We start from the raw sequence: 19488 nt of genomic DNA, 5'->3' as shown, positions 1-19488 counted from the left end.
AGAGGGACAGAGTGCAACTGGGAGAGGGGCAGAGAGAGAGGGAGACACAGAATGCAAAGCATTCTCTGAGCTGTCAGCACAGAGCCCGATGGGGGAGCTTGAACCCATGAACCGTGAGATCATGACCTGTGCTGAAGTCGGATGCTTAACCAACTGAGCTACCCAGGTACCCCTCTATCTAACTTTTAGAATCAACTTATCAATTTATACCCACACTCCCACCTACCCCCAACTCAACCCAACTCAACCCAACCCTTGCTGGGATTTACTGTATCTAAGGATTAATCTTGGAAGAACTGACATTAAAAACTTTTTTTTAAATTAATCTATTTTGAGGGAGCACATGCACATGTAGGAGTAGGGGAAGGGCAGAGAGAGAGGGGGAGAGGGAATCCTAAGCTGGCTCCATGCTGACGTGGGGCTCGATACCACCGAACTGTGAGATCGTGACCTGAGCCGGAATTGAGTCAGACGCTCAACTGACTGAGCCACCCAGGGGCCCCTCCACTTATTTTTTTGTTTTTTGTTTTTTTTAAAAGAATGCTTACAAATGCCCTGCCACTTTTAGGAGATTACCTGAGAACTGTGCCCAAGAATAACCATCCTATTTTCTCATTTTTCCAACCGCCATTATGCATACCTGATTCTCTTTTCCCCTTTTCTTGGTGTTTGGGCTTAAGAAAAAAATCTAAAACTCGCTTTAAATATTTTTTCCAGATGGTTTTGAATTATGTGCATTTTTAAAAAGTTCAATATGGTCAAAGTACAGTGTATGTACATATGATGGAATATTATTCAGCCTTAAGGAAAGACATTTTGAAACATGGCTAAACCCTGAAGACACGCTAAGTGAAATAAGCCAGACACCAAAGGCCAGACTTGGTACGACTCCACTTCCAGGAGGTACCTAAAGCATCATATTCATAGAGACAGGAAGTAGAGCGGAGGGAATGAGAAGTTACTGTTTAACGGGAGTGGAGTCTCAGGTTAGGAAGATGAAGAGGTCTGGAGGTGGATGGTGGATGGCTGCACAACAACATGAATGCACTTAATTCTACTGTACACTTAGAAATGCTGAAAACGGTACATTTTATGTTATGTATGTTTTACCACAATACAAACTAAGTCAATGTGGTATTATAAAGATAACATAAAGGAAAAGAAAATAGCTTCACAGGCAATCTATTGCTCAAAATATTTCAGACTCTGTAATACAATAAATCTAGAAGGGCCATGTGAGGGTCTGATTCAGTGCTCGTATTTAAACACGGGGAAACTGAGCCCAGAGGAGGGAAGCAACCACTCGTGATCACAGGGGCCATTAAGAGCACAGGAAGGATTGGACCCCAAGTCTCAGGGTCCTTTTTACCACATCATATTGTGATGCTTCCTCTATGGTAATTTTGTGCAAAGGGATTCCATTTCCATCTACCGTGTGCTCAGTCACAGCTACTATTGCTGCAGGACTCATTAATGACCCTGCAAATCCCATAAGATTCTCTGAAAAATCACAAACTAGCACGAAGCATTACAAATATCGGTATGGTTCAGTTCCATGTGCCCTTGCAATTGCTCAAGAGGGCTCTGGGGCCCAAAGATAAATAATTCACTTCGTGGAGTAATCAGGAAGAGAATAAAGAGCAGGAAAACGTCCCCTTTCCTTATCTTCAGCACAAGTATTGAAGGTAATCTAAATTTAGGATCTAGTACCTTTGTGGCAAAGCAGAGGCAGCTGAGATTAGGCTGAATCTTAGCTTTCAATTCTACAGCTTTTGTTAAAGCTTGGATTACAGCCCATACAGGACCCGAGTCAGAATCTGTTTCAGTCTTTGTTAACTACCTGATTCCTATGGTTCTGCTGCCTGAGTAATCCCGCCTCCAGCTGCTTGGGTTTCTAAGCCCAGATACTCAGGGCAAGCATGGACCCGGCCAAACCTGAAGTTCATGTGGGACTCCATCAAGGCTCACACTGCCCTGCAGTTCCTACCCATGCCCTCTCCCAGGCTGGGCTCTCTTAATCACCCACTCCTATTTGCCTTGTAAATAAAGGAAAATTCCAGCTTCACAGATGGTTTTCTCATCCACATCTCAAAGCAGAAGTTAATACTGGCCAAACTGATATTTTTCTGAAGATATGGGCTTTGAGTCTGAGCTGATTATTTTAACATTCGTTTAAAGAAGAGAAAATCTGAGGAACACAGATATGATATTGGATTTAGGTGACAGTATGAAAATATCATGGTTATTAGACACTAAGTCAGCTAGCACAGCCTGGGCAAAGCTGCAAACTCATGAAAACGTGTTTCTAACCAGTCAACTTTATGTCCCAGTGGCTTCTTCAAGTCTAGACACAGAAAGATCGTACCTCAGAACTCTATTTAAAGCTTCTCTCAGACACACAGATCAGTGCTCCACAACCTCTCTGAATATACACAACAGTGAGGTGAACAGAATGAATCCCCAGTAAACACGTGCCAGTGGCGCTGGAGACGTGCTGGGGCATTATTCCGCTGTTTCCAATGGAGAGAATCAGTCCTACGCTTGTGACATTCAGGAGTCAAGAATTTCAAAACACCAAAACTCTATCGTCAGATACAGTCCACCAGCCTCTGTCTGAATCCATGCAACCTCCCAGGAAGCTTTCTGAGACAATACTTTTGACTGACTTTTGAAGCTGGTCAGCCAGATAGCCCGCGGCAAGTATCAACCAGATGTCACTGCGAGGCGAGGTGGGCATTGAAAGCAGAAATGAGCCATGGCCTTGGTCTGAGAATGCTTAAATTAGTAAGAGCTGGCATGTGTTGAGGACTTACCATGGGCCACACGTTGCATCAAACACTTTCTGTGCACTGTCTTGTTAATCGCCACAACTATCCTGTAAGGTGGTACCATGATTATCCCCATTTTATAGATGGAGAAACTAAAGTGCTGGGGGGTTTGTCTAAGGACAAAGGGTTGCTATGTTGCAGAGATAGGATTCAGCTTCGGACCTCCATGATTCTGGAACCCAAGGTCTCAATGCTCACATCATAGTGCTTCTTTTCATAACCTAGGAAGGCCATCCACTTACAAAGAGTATAAACGTAACTGGGTGTTCTTTCAAATATAAAAAATAAGAGGGGAGCCCCTGGGTGGCTCAGTTGGTTAAGTGTCCGACTTCGGCTCACGTCATGATCTTGCGGCTTGTGAGTTCGAGCCCCGCATCAGGCTCTGTGCTGACAGCTCAGAGCCTGGAGCCTGCTTTGGATTCTGTGTCTCCTTCCCACTCTGCCCCTCCCCTGCTTGTGCTCAGTCTCTCCCTCTTTCTCAAAAATTAACATTAAAATAAATAAATAAATAAATAAATAAAAGTAACAAATTGGTTAAATGTTGCTAGATAGAGGTCTAGAGAGGATTTACTTTAATGAATACATGAGAATTATTTATCAGTACATGAATAGTCTGTACCTAAACAGGTGTTTTTCAAGAACTGCGTGCTGAATATTACTGTGTGTGTGTGTTTTTTAATGTTTATTTTTGAGAGAGTGAGAGAGACAAAGCATGAGTGGGGTAGGGCAGAGAGAGAGGGAGGGGCAAAGAGAGAGGGAGACACAGAATCTGAAGCAGGTTCCAGGCTCTGAGCTGTCTGCACAGAGCCCAACACGGGGCTCGAACCTATGAACCTTGAGATCGTGACCTGAGCCAAAGTCGGACACTTAACCAACTGAGCCACCCAGGCGCCCCTTATTGTTTTTGTTTTTAAAGCAGCTTAAACTGTTCTCCAAATTCAAGCTGCTCAAATTTCTGACAGTCTGAATAGGTGCTAGCTGAAAAGAAGTGACTCTGCTGTAGCATATAACTCAACTCATCAGTGCTGAGGTGACACAATCTGTGAAGAGATGTCTTGAAGCAAAGGACTGAAGTGAACAGAGGGGGTGAATCAAGGAAGCCTTCCTGGGTGAGGTGAACAGTTTCTCAGTACCAAAAAGATCAGCCTTTCTTTTCTTTCTTTCTTTTTTTTAAACATTTATTCATTTTTGAGAGACAGCGCAAGAAGGGGACAGAGGATCTGAAGCAGGCTCCAGGCTCTGAGCTGAAAGCAGCAAGCCCGATGTGGGGTTCAAACCCACAAACCTTGAGATCATGACCTGAGTCGAAGTCTGGTGCTCAACCGACTCAGCCACTCAGGCACCCCAAGATAAGCCTTTCTTTGCTTGCTACTCTTTTTTTTTTTTTTTTTTTTTTTTTTTTTTTCAATGTTTATTTATTTTTGGGACAGAGAGAGACAGAGCATGAATGGGGGAGGGGCAGAGAGAGAGGGAGACACAGAATCGGAAACAGGCTCCAGGCTCCGAGCCATCAGCCCAGAGCCTGACGCGGGGCTCGAACTCCCGGACCGCGAGATCGTGACCTGGCTGAAGTCGGACGCTTAACCGACTGCGCCACCCAGGTGCCCCTGCTTGCTACTCTTAAGTGGCTTCTGCCCAGCCACTGTGGGATCTAAAATAATCAGTCTCTCTGCTTCCTCTGCTTGGATCCTTTTCTCCTAGTCCTCTCAAGCCCCAGGTCTCAGAGAAGACTTCTCTGAGCATCCAGTCTGGAGCCATTACTCCCAAGATGCCTGCGTGGCTCAGGCATGTTAAGCGCCTGACTCTTTGATTTCGGTTCATGATCTCAGGGTTCATGAGTTTGAACCCCACATCAGGCTCTGTGCTAATGGTGTGGAGCCTGCTTGGGATTCTCTGTCTCCCTCTCTCTCTGCCTCTCCCCTGCTCTCTCTCTCTCTCTCAAAATAAATAAATAAACGTTAAAAAAAAAAAAAAGTCATTAGTCCCTCAAGCCCCTAAGATAATTCCTTCACAGAACATAGTTTTATACCCTTTAGCCTACTTAAGTTAAAATTATCTTCTAGTTTATTTGTTAACTCATATATTAATCTGTCTTTTCTTACTGGAATGTGAGCATCATGAAGGAGAGATCTTTTCTGCCTTATTCACTGTGGTATACCTACACCTAGCACAATGCCTGGTACTTAGCATGTGCTCAACAAAAATGTTTTTTTTTTTTTTTATTTAAAAAAAAAATTTTTTTTATTTTTTTATTTTTTTTATTTTTGGGACAGAGAGAGACAGAGCATGAACGGGGGAGGGGCAGAGAGAGAGGGAGACACAGAATCGGAAACAGGCTCCAGGCTCCGAGCCATCAGCCCAGAGCCCGATGCGGGGCTCGAACTCACGGACCGTGAGATCGTGACCTGGCTGAAGTCGGACGCTTAACCGACTGCGCCACCCAGGCGCCCCTCAACAAAAATGTTTTAAATGAGTGGATGCATTAAGCTGCCAGGTCTTCCTTTTGCCCCCAAACAGGGGAAATCAGCAATTTTATTTCTCCAGAATAAATCCCTACTAGAAAGATGTGTTTGATCTATGACAAAAGCCATAAGGAAAAGGCCCTATACCAATTCATCTCACCTGTTCTGCTCCCACCATGCTAATTGGCTTGCACTTGAAGAGGTGAGTGATGAACTTGGGAATGAAGGAGCTGTGGATTAAAAAAGAAAAAAAAGGGACAAATTAGGCTTCATTCTCTCTTTGGTAAAGGACTGTAGAAATTTGTTTTTGTTTTGTTTTTTTTTTAAGTATGCTCCATGCCCAGCATGGAGCCCAACTTGGGGCTTGAACTCATGACCCTAGGATCAAGACCTGCGCTGAGGTCGAGAGTCGGATGCTTAACCAACTAAAGCACCCAGGTGCCCCAGAAACTTTTTTTTTTTTAAGGCCTCACTTCCTTCTATACAAAAACTGAGAAGTTGAAGTAGATGTTACTGTGGACTCCCAGCATCCATTGTCTTCTTTTTCTTTCCAGCCAAAGTCCCGGTTTTACTCAGGTCTTGAGATGATGGGGAAGAGCTGATCGCTCCTAAACTGCAGAGGTGAGTTCTGATTAGCCTCAGCCAATCAGAGCATGGCATTCCCTTGTTGACTGCTGTTGGTCCTGAGATGGGGGACACAATCCAAGCTGGACAATCGGACTGGAGGAAAGGACTTCACTGCATGGCCTGGGCAAGAGTTTCTCTCCTTCTTCAGGGTATTCTTGTGTTTGAATAAAACATCTAGAGTTGCCATTTTACCACCATTCTAAGGATGAAGCCAGCCCCAAGGAGAGCAGGGGAATAAGGAACGTGGTCCTTAATGACATTGCCGAACCACTGAATCAACCATCTTTCGATGTGTCCTACCTCTGATCTCCTGGCTACAAGAAACACAAAGTTCACCTTATGCTTAAGTGAGTTTAAGTCAGGCTTCTATTACTAGCAGCTGAAAATCACCCTAACAGACATGACAGTGACATAGTTATAGGGTGTTAAATGCAAAGACAGGAAGTAATTGCTAACGGAGTAACTGTCAGAACAAGGGAAAAAATACATGATCTCTGAAAAATTTACTGGGGACTGAAGGGCAACTGGTTTGGGGAAAGGGAGAAGTAATTTTTATAGATCATGAGGCCTTTTTTAGAACAAACTGCAGGGCCTGAGTCGGGAAAGCTGAGTTGTACTGGTGCGGAATGGAAGGTGTGGGAACTAGAAATGCCCATAATCAACGGCAGATCCAGACTGGACTGACCAGCGGAACACAGGGCCCACGAAGGAACGATAATAAAACAGGATGTGGAGGTCAAGAGAAAGGCTGGCTAGCACCCTCATCGCCTACTCTTCAAAAGCTGCTCTCAGGCCCATGACTCCACCCTCCTGGGTCTCTCTGCACTGTCTCCTGTACCTTGGTGCCCGCTCTAATCTCTAATACCCGACGAAGTACCGGCCGTCTCACTGGAACAGCACTGGCACCTCAATTCCAGCACGGCCAGGACTCAGCCTCACCCTGGAACCCAGGCTCAGTGGACCTGATCTCGTTACCCAGTCACCTGAGCCAGAAACCAGGAGTGACCCCAGCGGGCTCCCTCAGCCTTCCATCCCAATGTCCAATCAGTTCCCAGCCCTTCCCCGGCGCTCCCTCACCCAGCCTCCTGACGCTGCTGCTCTTCCTCTTCCCACCTGAGCTCTTTTAACTGTTTCCTAACTGGGCTCCCTGCCTTCGGCCTCATCTTTGGTAACCATCGGCTGTCAAAGGGATTTCTTTCAGATGCCATATGCTCAAGCCCCTTCCCTGATTCAAATTCTTGAAATGGCTGCAGACGACACCTTCCATGACTGTCCTGATTCTCTGTCCCTAGCCTCTCATGCTAAGCTGTGGCCCCCTTGGCTTGATCCTGCAGGCTATTTACTGCCTCTGTGACTGCTTACACGGCTCCCTGTGCCCAGAATGCCCTTCCCTACGGCCTTGTGGGTCAGTACCCACACAGCTCTTGCACCCTGCTCCAGGACCTCCCTCCTTATGAAGCGTCTCCTCAGTCGCCTCCGCCATCTTCTACACAGAGTTCACAGACCTCTAGCCTAGCAGAAACTTCCTCACGATGCTATTTGCTCACATGTTTATTTCCCTCCACTAGACTGTACGGCAAATGAAAACAGGGACCACGTCTATTAAGCCAAAGCACTTAATTCTATGTCTGGGACAGAGCAGGTGCTCAAATGACTGCATGTTAAATAAATAATAAGTAATAACAAATTAAAATGGTAGCAGCTACCACTTTTTGAATGTCAGCTTGGTACCAGCACGGAAGTTTACACAAGACCTCTCACTTTATCCTCTCAACCACTATTAAGAGATTTGTTTTACGATCCCCATTATTGAATGGAAGAGAATCAGCTTAGTGGATGAGGGAAGTTGCTTGTGATTGTGATGTCAAAACAGGAAAGACTGCTGTTGCTTCAGAAACCAAATGGAGGCAAAAGGAAACACGTATGGCTTGCATCGATGCGATAAGAGAGGAAGTTAAAGGGGAAGAAACCTAAACTCTAGAGATCTGATCCAGGGGGAGGTCTGCTGACCAGGAGGGAGAACAGGGGCTACGCAGAAGGGATTCTTCAGTGCTCTACATCAGAGCCAGGCCAAACAAAAAACATGACATTGAATTCATGACTAATCACAATGGTACACAGTTTATTACCTAAGTTACTTCTCTCCAGAGTGGGCTTCGGTTGTACACTTGAATTGGCTCTGTGTGCTAGTCTACAAGGGTGGGGTGGGGAAAATTTAGGGACCAGAGACATGTCATAGTGGGGAGAGGTGCTGGCAATGTGATGGGTAACTGCCCAAGGCTGCTCCAGCCCCAAGGGGCAGCGGTGGCCATTGCTTTTGATGGGGAAGGATCTTCTCACAGCGCCATCTCTGAGGTTTCTAGTCTTTGGCTGGGATTTACAAGGATGAGAGGGTACCATGGATTAAATCAGAAGACCACTTTTCCTATCAGAGGTTAAACTTCCAGATATGAGAGATGGGCATCGTCTTCCTAGCTCATCCAATAGAAGCTTAGCAATAAAATCAAAGGGCTCTGACAGAACGTGAGGCTGATGCCGGGACTAGCTAAGTAAATGACTCCTTGTTCTCTTTAACATTAGTTCAGACCCCTGTGCAACCATACTGGAGATTTTGGGCCACAGGGAAATTGTACAGACACTGTTTCTACCAAGGGTACAGGGAGTGTCACAGCATGATTTATGAGCAATGCTTTTAACACACACTGATGAGCACTCAGAGGGTGTAGGGAATGTCAACTCCGGGTTCGTCCACCATATTGCAAACGTTAATGCCTCCCTGGGGAGTCCACCCGATCCTTTCTTGACAAACTGGAAATGAAGCTCATGCCGCAAGCTCTCCATAACCGTTGTTCCTTCAGGTTTATTTGTGAGGGAGAGAGAGAAGGCCTTAATTGAATACAAACGGGGAGAGATCTGGGGAGGAGAGAAACTTGGAGCCCTAAACCCCCCTTTGGGACTTGGATGAGGACAACTTAAATACAGTAGCTGGGAACAGGCTGACCTTCTCGAAGCCCTTCCTGGCGGCGTGTGCCAAAACGCGTGTTGGCTGGCTGGTCGGAGGAGGCACTGACCCTCTCCGTTGCCTCGTCTCGGGGGAAACAGTGCTACAGCCAGATGCTGACTGGCAAAGGCCCAAACCGTATCCCCGCTTCCAAACGTCAAGCCAGAAATGGCCACACACAAGGACGCAGCAGAAAGACAAGCAGTGCAGTGTTCACTACATGTCCTTTGGCAGTGGGGCTCCCTGACTTGCTCTTCCCAATTTCTAGTACCTTCCCCGGACTCCAGGAGGTCCAGAAGCAGATCAATTCTGGCAGCCCCAGCAATAAGTACTATGGGGAAGGAGGAAGAGAAGGCTTCAAAGAAGTAGAACTGACGGTCCCTACCCTAAAAATAGTTTAGAATCTAGTTGGAGAGACAAAATATATAACTGACATCAGTAAAAAATAATTTTAATTATCTGAACCTGTGGGGAGGCAGGGGCACTGTTACGTCCACCTAATTCAAAACAACAGTTTCCCCAGCTCATCTGAGTTTGTCTTAATGTGGTTGGTGACTGTCCTGCTGTTACTGTTGTCTATGACTTTAAGTAGTGGACTTCGTTTTATTATCCTTCTTTGGAGCACGAAAAAATGTTTGTTTACAGGCACCAGAATGAATTCCAGCTGGATGGCGGGACACCTGGGTGGTGAGCATGCTGGCGGTAAGTGTGGCACTCAGAATAACCCAGTGATGGGAATGTTCCAGGACTTACTTTGCAAATTTAATGCAGAACTGAGTGAAGTATTTCCGGGTGGAGGCCAGGTTGTCGCGGATGATAGGGACATTCTGCTTAATGTGAAGAATGACAGAGGTGACATAAGGGCTCTGGTCACCAACGTGCTCCACATTCTGCCACTGCATCTGCAAACAGAGATAAGGGAGGACAAGTCTTTAGATCCTTCGCGGGAGGACAGTCTTCCGCGTCGCTGGGGAAGGGCAGGTGGAGTGACAGTGAGGCAAGAGCTTGCGACCACAGCTGCCATTTTATTTTGGGCAGTTTGTCTTACTTCGTCTGTAGTGGCTGATGGTGAATAAAAACAAGCAGACCCACCTCATCCTTATCCGTGAGATGTGACTCAGGTACCCTTTTCTACACTGTCCCCCTCATGCTTGAAATAGCCTTCCCTGCCCCTCTAAGTGGCCAACTTGTAATGGAACCCTCGCCAGGCAGGTGAACCAGACTGCACCGCTGTCCGCTGTCGCACCGGTTAAAGGACTGTGGGAGAACAGGGGAGGCACATCCATTTCTGAGCAGGTTGGTAGCTTGGGAGATCGAGGGGTGGTTGGGCTAAGTGAAATGAAACGTGGACGAGAGTTACTGAGGCCTTTCTCTCAAGTCAACGGTAAGGAGGTGAGGATTTTGAAAAAAGGGAGCTAGGAATGCCGGGACGTGTGAGACGTGCTTCAAAATAATCTAGGATTAGGAGGAGCAGATGAAAGATTGCTGAAGCTGGGTGATGGGTCCATGAGGTTTGTGGTACTGTTTTCTCTACTTTTGTACATAACTGAACTCTTCCATAGCAAAACATTCAAACCTTACTCCTAAAACCTTCGAGATTATGTTGGGGTTTCAGTCCAGGGAAAGGAAAGATCTCTGGCAAGTACGAGGGGGCAGATGAGAGGGTAGGACAGTGGTATGTGGAACAGGGCAGGAAGGAAGCACCTGGGGTAGTGTGAATGGCAGGCGGGGGGCACACCAGCATCACTGAGAGGACCTGAGTGGTCCCTGGGCAGGCCATGGACACAAATGAGGTACCTGACTGGCTCAAGCTCTAACCACCTGAGGAGAATCAGGAGACATGCTCCGCAAAAACAGGGCAAGAAGCAATGCCGTGGAGCCTCTCCCTGCTTGGATGCGTACAGGAGAAGAGAGGCAGTGTGGGCTCCCAGCCTGCCCCGAAACTGGCAGCAAATGGGCACTTTAATCCTGAAAAGAGCAGGAATGTGCCGGAGGAGTTCTGCTGAGTCAGCCTCTCAGAATGGAGCTGGGCTATTAAAAAGATCCTAAGCCAAACACAAACCATATAATATGTTCATAGAAGGAGGGCGGTAGTTCTGAGGCCTTGATGTCTCTGGCAAGAGAACTAGTGTTTTTATAGAGCTCTTGGGGAAAGGAAAAATTCAATACTGAGGGAACTTGTTTAAAAGAATCATATTGTACATGGATGGCTCCCCAGCTCCTGGGAAGCTATAATGACTCCATGTTTTGTTCTAATGTTTCTTCAAATCAGCAGATATTTAATAAAAAAAATTTTTTTTTAACGTTTATTCATTTTGGAGAGACAGAGTGTGAGTGGGGGAGGGGGAGGGAGAGAGAGAGAGAGAAAGAGAGAGAGGGAGGGAGACACAGAATCCAAAGCAGGCTCCAGGCTCTGAGCTGCCAGCACAGAGCCCGATGCGGGGCTCGAACTCACGGACCGTGAGATCATGACCTGAGCCGAAGTTGGATGCTTAACCGACTGAGCCACCCAGGTGCCCCCAAATCAGCAGATATTTATATTTTAAAAGCTTTACGTATGTGTAAGCATATAAAAAAGCAGGAAGGAACTTCTGTCTTCATTTTACACATAAGAAAACCAAGGCCCAGCAACATTAAGTCTTATGCAAGGTTTCACAACAAAGTGCCAGATAGAAAAAAGTCTCTAATTTTTTACTGGGGAAAATTAGAAACAAACCATGGAGAAACGGTAGAAGGTTCTAATATGAACAGACTTTATATTCTAATGCTTTGGCTATGTGTCATGTTTTCCTCCATTATCTTTTCATCTTATTCAAAAGGTTTCTTTTCCCACGTGATTTTAGAGATTTGACCCATCTGAACAAAAAGCATCTTAGGAGATCTTAAATGAGCTCACGGGGTGAGGCCAAAACTGACAGATGCTGTTAATGTCTGCACCTCACCTTCTTTTCCCCAGCTGGCAGCACCACGTGGAGCCCAAGGCCCTGCGTAAACACAGCAACCCGGGAAGAGGGCTTGATGCCCCTTCCTCCACCGGCCACCAAGCTCTTGCACTGTAATGACTACTGTTGTCCAGGTTGGCAACATTTTACATTTCAGCATCTCACAAAGTTGATAAGTAATTATCTACACATCACAGTTCTCCATTAACAGAAGCATAAAGGGAGGTGGAGACGTGCCCTGTCATTGATTACAAAGCAGCTCTGAAGCAAGACAAAGCGTGGGACGCTGGACTTCAAGTTCTCACTGGTGAGCTAAACCCTCTTACTGGCCATGTCAGTACACATCCACATTTGGAATATATGTGAAAAGATCAGGTTTGGTTGAATAGTCAGTTATGACTCCACTGGTCAAGTTAAAAGTATGAGCAAAAGTCAAGTAGATTTGGGATTTTAAATTTAAGTCAGCTTAATGACATAAGAAAACTATGTATGTATGTATGTATGTATGTATGTATGTATGTATGTATTTATTTATTTATGAGAGAGAGAGAGAGAGAGAGAGAGAGAGAGAGAGAGAGAGAATATCCCAAGCAGGCTCTGCACTGATTGAGTGGCTTGATCTCATGAACTGCAAGATCATGACCTGAGCTGGTATCAAGAGTCAGTCGCTTAACTGACTGAGCCATCCAGGTGCCCCATGTCAGAAAACAATTTAAAGTACTGGAGAACAATGAAAGTTGACACTGGCTTTACTATTAAAAAAAATCTGCAAAATGTAATTAGCAGTGATTCTGTCCAGTCACTGCCTTAGATGGTTGATGCCTGCCCATCCCAGACAACTTAGGGTTTAAGTTGTAACCGGAATGGCCCAAGACACTGACATTAGGACCCACCGGATGCAGGTTGCTTTGCCTGGCACTTTGTATACATTATCTCATTTACTATTCACACATGAGCTCATCTGGTGATGAGGAAAGTCAAAAGCTCAACGAGGTTAGGTAACTTGCCCAAAGTCACACAGCTGGTAAATAACACAGTGGAGACAACCCAAGTCTGTCTAAAGCCCAAGCACTACGACACCAGGCTGTTTCCAAGATGATTGTTTAAAAAAAAAAAAAAGTAACAAAAGCAATTCCTGGGCCTTAATGCAAGCCAAGCCCCGTTTCTCAGGGAGAAGCTGATGAAATATACAGTGATCAAGCAAAGTTCTCTGTCAAAAAAGGAAACAAAAATTAGCCTGCACTGGAAGAACAAACATCATGAAAAGCCATCAGTAGAAATAAGATTCTGACTTTTCCAGGTAAACTTTGCATTTGACATTTAAAATTTACCCCTTCAGGGGCGCCTGACTGCTTCAGTTGGAGGAGCATGTGACTCCTGATCCAATGGTTATGAGTTCGAGCCCCGTGTTGGGTGTAGAGGTTACTTAAAAATCAAATCTTAAAAGAAAGAATTTACCCCTCCCTACTTAAAGTTTTCCTCTTGTGCTTTTAGTGTAGGTGGTGTTGCATAATACTGCCACTATATAAACAAGAAGAAAAACAGTTTGCAAAAGAAGCTGTAACTAAGATACAGGATTGACAGAAGCAGCACCCAAGGAAATGATCACACTTAGCTACAGAAGAGGCTGCAGGGGCAGGGGCACAACCACGGTTTCTGCCACCCGAGGAAGGAGTGTGTGACTGATGCTAATGCTTCACAGGAAGGCTGGGGAGAATAACTGCTTCCTAGAGAAGGCCCACTGTAGCAGAGAATTCTGACCAATCCACCAGTTGGAGAGCAAAGCTCCATAAGTAGCTTACTTTGGAACTTGTTTTTCTCTATTGCTATATGAAGCTTGGAAAGAGGCCTCCTGAGAAACTAATTTTCCTCAAGTTCAAATTCCCACCTATTCATTTTGATCATGGAACTAGAGAGATACAGAACATAGACTGAGGCATGCGGATTCTGGGGACATTTCAGGCAATCGGACTGTAGCATTACGGTGTAGGCTGCTGGGCCACTGGCCCCAAGCACTGGCCTTTGCCCAGGTACACACATTATCTATCATTAGCTCTAAAGCTTGTCTGGGCTACTTTTACTCCTACAACAAGCACCTGCGACACTTACAGGTACCTTGTGTGTGCATAACACTGGACCAGCATTGTGTGGGGAATAAAAAGGGAGAAGGAACATTTTTTGAGCACCTACTATGTACCGGGCATCATGTGATTGACATTTTCACATGAACTTCCTGCTTACAATAATACAGTAGGGGAGGTATTATTACTCCTGCTTTATAGATAAGACAGGCTTGAGGACAGGGATTTGCCTAATGAAGCTTGAGGACAGGGATTTGCCTAATGAAACATAACTGAGAAGTTAACAGAGCTGAGATCTAGAAATTGGTTTGTCTGACTCTGAAATCCATGTTCTTTCCATTTTACCATGTTGCTTTCCAAAAAAGTATTACCACCCTAAACGAACTTGAAATTAGTGGAAGGAATTGGAGCGAGCAAAATCTCTGTATGAGGCTGCACAAACGCAGGTGATGTGGCAGAGGTGATGGCGGTACAGAGGAAGAGGACACAATGCGCCTTGACTCTGACGGGAAAACCAACAAGACCCAGAACAGAAAGTGGAGTAACAAAGGCTTTCGGAAGATAAATATATATTTTTCCTACTCACTGCTAGGCCAATGGGAAGGTGAATTTGTACAACCTTTTCTTAAATACAATTTGAAAGTATCTACCCAAAGTCTTAGCATTTTACATAGCTTTTGATCTCTGCAATTCCCTTTAAGGCAATTAATCTGAGGCTAATAATTACAAATGTTTAGAAGACACACACATGCGCACACACACACGCATTTATGAGGTTGTCCGTCGCCAGACTGTTTTTAAACGTGAATAATCGGAAAGAATGATCAAAATGGAGTTGATGACCTACATTTTAAGGGCAGGACTCCACCGGAATACTTAAAGTGAGGAAATGTGGAGTCTGCCAGTCCTGTGCAAGCTGCTAAGTGTGTGACCTGGGTAAGTTACATAACCTACCTAACCTCTCCGAACCTCGGTTTTCTTGGCTATACAAATTGGGGTGATAATATCTGTAATCCATACAGTTGTTGAAAGATAACACGTTAAGTGCTCTTAACATAGTGCCTGTCAGGTATTAATTCCATGGTAAATGTTAACTGTTGCTACGGTTTTAACAATACTCTGTCCTATGGAATACTATGCAATCACTAAAAATATAGTAGCTCTGGATTAAACAACACAGAAAACTATTAAAACCTGCTAAATGAGAAAAAAAGTTATGAAGCTGTATATAAAGTATAATCTTCTATTTAAACACTATATGCATAAAGAGAAAGACTGACATAAATCTATTGGCTGGAATATGAGTGACTTAAATCTTCTTCTTTTTAAAAATCTGTATTTTTTATACAACTGTTTATAATAAAGGTGATTTGCTTTGGTCATAATGAAAAAAGAAATCTTTCTTTTTTTTAATTTTTTTTTAACGTTTATTTATTTTTGAGACAGGGAGAGATAGTATGAACAGGGGAGGGTCAGAGAGAGAGGGAGACACAGAATCTGAAACAGGCTCCAGGCTCTGAGCTGTCAGCACAGAGCCTGACGCGGGGCTCGAACTCACGGACCGCGAGATCATGACCTGAGCCCAAGTCGGATGCTTAACCGACTGAACCACCCAGGCGCCCCAAGAAATCTTCTATAAAAAAAGAAAGATGTGCTTTGATTGTTAAGTGGAAGGTGAACTTCAGGATTTCTTAATGATGGAGTTCTGCGGGCCTCCTGTAATAGATCTACATTTTAATGACAGAGGAAAATGAGAACAGATTTGAGGACTGTTCTAGCTATTTCAAAATGTCTTTGGGGGATAGTAATGTAGCTTCCTAGATTAGCACACGTTCAGTCTTGAAACCTAATAGAAATTACATGCCAGACTGTAAGGAAATTTAATTTGTTCAGTCTCTTCTGTTTTTTTCTAAAGCTACTATTAATGGGCAAAAGCTAAGTGTGCTTGGTTTTGGACCGAGAGTTAGATTCTTTCAACCAAGTGATGTGAGTAGCCCCAGGAAAAAGGACACCTTGAGGAGGGTACCATGGGACCAATGGTCTCTTTTTAAGGAAGCCCTAGAATTTTTAAAGATCCTACTTGTAAAGCCTAATTACAATGGCTAATTGCTAAAGATTTATAGAATTTACATTCAAACAATGTATTTCTCCTAAAGTACTTCAAACAATTACCTTTTCAAAAACTGGGGAGACTTGGTTTTATTTCTGGCTTCACCGTTACAAGGCTACATGGCTTTGGGCATATTATGAAAAGGAAAGAAAACACACACACCAGAAAGACAATTCCTTCCTTTTCAGTGAGAAATATGCAAACCAGACTGGAACACCTGGGTTGGCTGCTCAGCCCATTTTCGTCCCCAGGAGGAAAGTCACAGTGTCAGATCGAGAAAAGCTGAAGACAGATATCCAACAGGGTGCCTGTGAATGCCTGAAGACTCGCGGTCAGGTAGGCATGACAATTTTCGTGAACCCAGCAGTCCCGGGCACACACTGACTTAGGGCCCTTCTACTATCAGGCAAGCTAATTTTGCTTCAGTTTCCACGTTTGCTCATTCTGTATGTATGGTGTAGTATAATCCAGCTGAGAGACAGACCTGAATTTGAATCCTGGCTCTCCTACATGCTAGCTAAGAGATCTGGGACAAGGGACTTAACTTCTTTGAGTTTCAGTTCCCTTATCTGTGAAAGAGAGGTACCTTATACATTTATTGTCAGAATTAAATGAGATACTGCATTTGGGTGCTGATTCCCGGTAAAGTGCTCCATGTAAATAACCACTATTATCTCATAGAGCTCATCTAAGAAAATAATGCAACGCAGGAGGGAAAAATGGTCTGAAATTTTGATATAACTTATCCACATTACTGTAATCTCAAAATTATCGTTTCAGAGAGACCACTAAAGTCTTACCATATTTTACTTCCTTCACACAGGCCCAGCCTGTTTTAGGCTGTTCCTGTGTATTTTCTACCAAACTTTGCCACTCTGTGTTTTCTTCTCCTTTTCTAGCAGCAGGGCTCTTGCCCACGCTTAGGGGGCGAACAGCTAGATGTGGGCATTTCCTATTTCTGACCTCCCTTCAGCCAGCTCCAGGATGCTACTTGTTGGAAGTTAGGAGCCCTGCTATTGAGTACTATCAAGGAGCATCATACCTTCAACAGCACTTGTATGCGCCGAAAGGTTTCAGGGTCTCTGATCCTGCCATTTCCTAAAGAGACACTCTATGTCTACCAGCTCTGTCCAACTAAATCCGTTCAGTAGGGTTATCTGTGACTCACTTTGTCACCATTCTTTGGTCAAATGGGTGTCTACAAACTTTAGTTCTTTCTTCTTCTTGCCCTCTTTACCGTCAAAGGCATTTAGGGCATACTACTGTTAAGCTATGCCATGGAGATCCAAAAGTGAGCAAGACACAGCTCTCAAGTAGTTCAAAGCTTAATAGGGGAGACCGATATAAAAAGAATTGTATAACAGAGTAGAGAGATGGTCTAGGTACTGTGGTGCTTCACAGAGAAGGACACTGCAGGGAAGACAAAAACGGTGACATTGCAAGAGATCAAAATAGTCAAAACAATCTCGAGAAAGAATAAACTTGGAGGATTCATACTTCCCGATTTTAAAGCTTGCTACAAAGCTGCAATAATTGGGGCACATGGGTGGCTTAGTTGGTTAAGCGTCCGACTTCGGCTCATGTCATGATCTCACAGTTCATAAGTTCAAGCCCCCATCGGACTCTGTGCTGACAATGCGGAGCCTGCTTGGGATTTTGTCTCTCTCTCTCTCTCTCTCTCAAAAATAAGTAAACATTAAAAAAACCCTAAAAAAACAAAAACAAGAACAAAGCTGCAATAATCAAAACAGTGTGGTACTGGCATAAAGACAGACATAATGGATCTATGGAATATAATTGAAAGTCCATAAATAAACCTGTACATCTGTGTTTAACTGATTCTTTTTTTTTTTTTAAATTTTTTTTTTCAACGTTTATTTATTTTTGGGACAGAGAGAGACAGAGCATGAACGGGGGAGGGGCAGAGAGAGAGGGAGACACAGAATCGGAAACAGGCTCCAGGCTCTGAGCCATCAGCCCAGAGCCTGACGCGGGGCTCGAACTCCCGGACCGCGAGATCATGACCTGGCTGAAGTCGGACGCTTAACCGACTGCGCCACCCAGGCGCCCCTAACTGATTCTTAACAAGATTGTCAAGACCATCCAATGGGTAAAGAAAAGTCTTTTCCACAAATGGTACCGGGACAGCTATATATCTACATGCAAAGGAACAAAAGCTGAATCCTTACCTTACACCATATACAAAAATTAACTCAAAATGGATTGAGGGCCCAAATGTAAAGAGCTGAAGCTACAAAAAACTTGGAAGAAAATACAGGTGTAAATCTTTGTAATTCTGGATTAGGCAATGGTGTCTTGGATAGAACACCAAAAGCGCAAGTACCAAAGGAAAAAATATAAAAACTGGACTTCAACAAAATTAAAAATTTTAGTGTTTCAAAGTACATAATCAAGAAACTGAGGGGCGCCTGGGTGGCTTAGTCGGTTAAGCGTCTGACCTCAGTTCAGGTCATGGTCTCGCAGTCCGTGAGTTCGAGGCCTGTGTCAGGCTCTGTGCTGACAGCTTGGAGCCTGGAGCCTGCCTCGGATTCTGTGTCTCCCTCTCTCTCAGCCCCTCCCCTGCTCACACTCTGTCTCTGTCTTTCTCTCTCAAAAATAAATAAATGTTACAAATAAATAAATAAATACAATAAAGAAAGTGAAAAGACAACCCACAGAAAAGGAGAAAATATTTGCAAATCATATATCTGATAAGGAGTGTGGTTATCCAGACTATAAAAAGAAGTTTACAACTCAACAATAAAAAGACAACCCAGTTTAAAAATGGATGAAGGACTTGGACTGACATTTCTTCAAAAGAGATATACAGATGCTCAACATCTTAGTCATCGGAGAAATGCAGATACAAGCTGAAACCACAATGAGATAGAATGGCTATGTTAAAAATAAAGCACTGGTAAAGATACAGGCATTTTAGAACCCCTGACTGTTGCTGGTGGGAATGTAAAATGGTGCAGCTACTTGTGGAACACAGTTCGGCAGTTTCTCAAAATGTTAAGCACAGAGCTACCACATGATACAGCAGTTCCACTCCTAGGTATATATTCGAGAACTGAAAACATATCTATACAAAAGCTTGTACGTGAATATTCATAGTATTATTCATAGAAGTTACAAAGTGGACACAACCTGGGGTGCCTGGGTGGCTCAGTCGGTTGAGCGTCCAACTCTTGATTTTGGCTCAGGTCATGATCTTGTGGTTCGTGAGATTGAGCCCAAGTTGGGCCCGGTGCTAACGGCATGGAGACTGCTTGAGATTCTTTCTCTCTCCCTCTTTCTCTCTGCCCCTCCCCCATTCTTGTGCACGCTCTCTCTCTCTCTCAAAATAAATAAATAAAACTTTAAAAAAAACCATGCAAACAACCCAAATGTCTATCAACTGATGAATGGATAAACAAAATGTGGTCTAACTGCAC

At 44.3% G+C, this 19488-nt stretch overlaps 1 protein-coding gene and 1 long non-coding RNA gene across 2 annotated transcripts in view; one reads left to right on the top strand and one right to left on the bottom strand.

Annotated features, from left to right (window-relative positions):
- The window catches only part of VPS53 (VPS53 subunit of GARP complex), a 135172-nt gene that overhangs the window by 8527 nt on the left and 107157 nt on the right, over positions 1-19488 (bottom strand). The window contains exons 18-19 of the mRNA XM_040455461.1: positions 9672-9820; positions 5451-5520 (exon numbers count right to left, since the gene is read on the bottom strand). Of these exons, the coding sequence (XP_040311395.1) occupies positions 5451-5520; positions 9672-9820 (219 nt within the window). The remainder of the gene's footprint in view (positions 1-5450; positions 5521-9671; positions 9821-19488) is intronic.
- On the top strand, positions 9956-12068 carry LOC121017290 (uncharacterized). Its single transcript, XR_005784707.1, has 3 exons — positions 9956-10039; positions 10127-10214; positions 11875-12068. It is a non-coding gene; the product is annotated as an uncharacterized LOC121017290 (long non-coding RNA).

The sequence above is a fragment of the Herpailurus yagouaroundi genome, unplaced genomic scaffold, assembly GCF_014898765.1.
Source record: "Herpailurus yagouaroundi ecotype Mexico unplaced genomic scaffold, PumYag 215, whole genome shotgun sequence".
In the NCBI taxonomy this organism is placed as follows: Eukaryota; Metazoa; Chordata; class Mammalia; order Carnivora; family Felidae; genus Herpailurus; species Herpailurus yagouaroundi.
The sequence above is the reverse complement of the archived record's forward strand: the minus strand, read 5'-3'. Positions and strand labels throughout refer to the sequence as shown.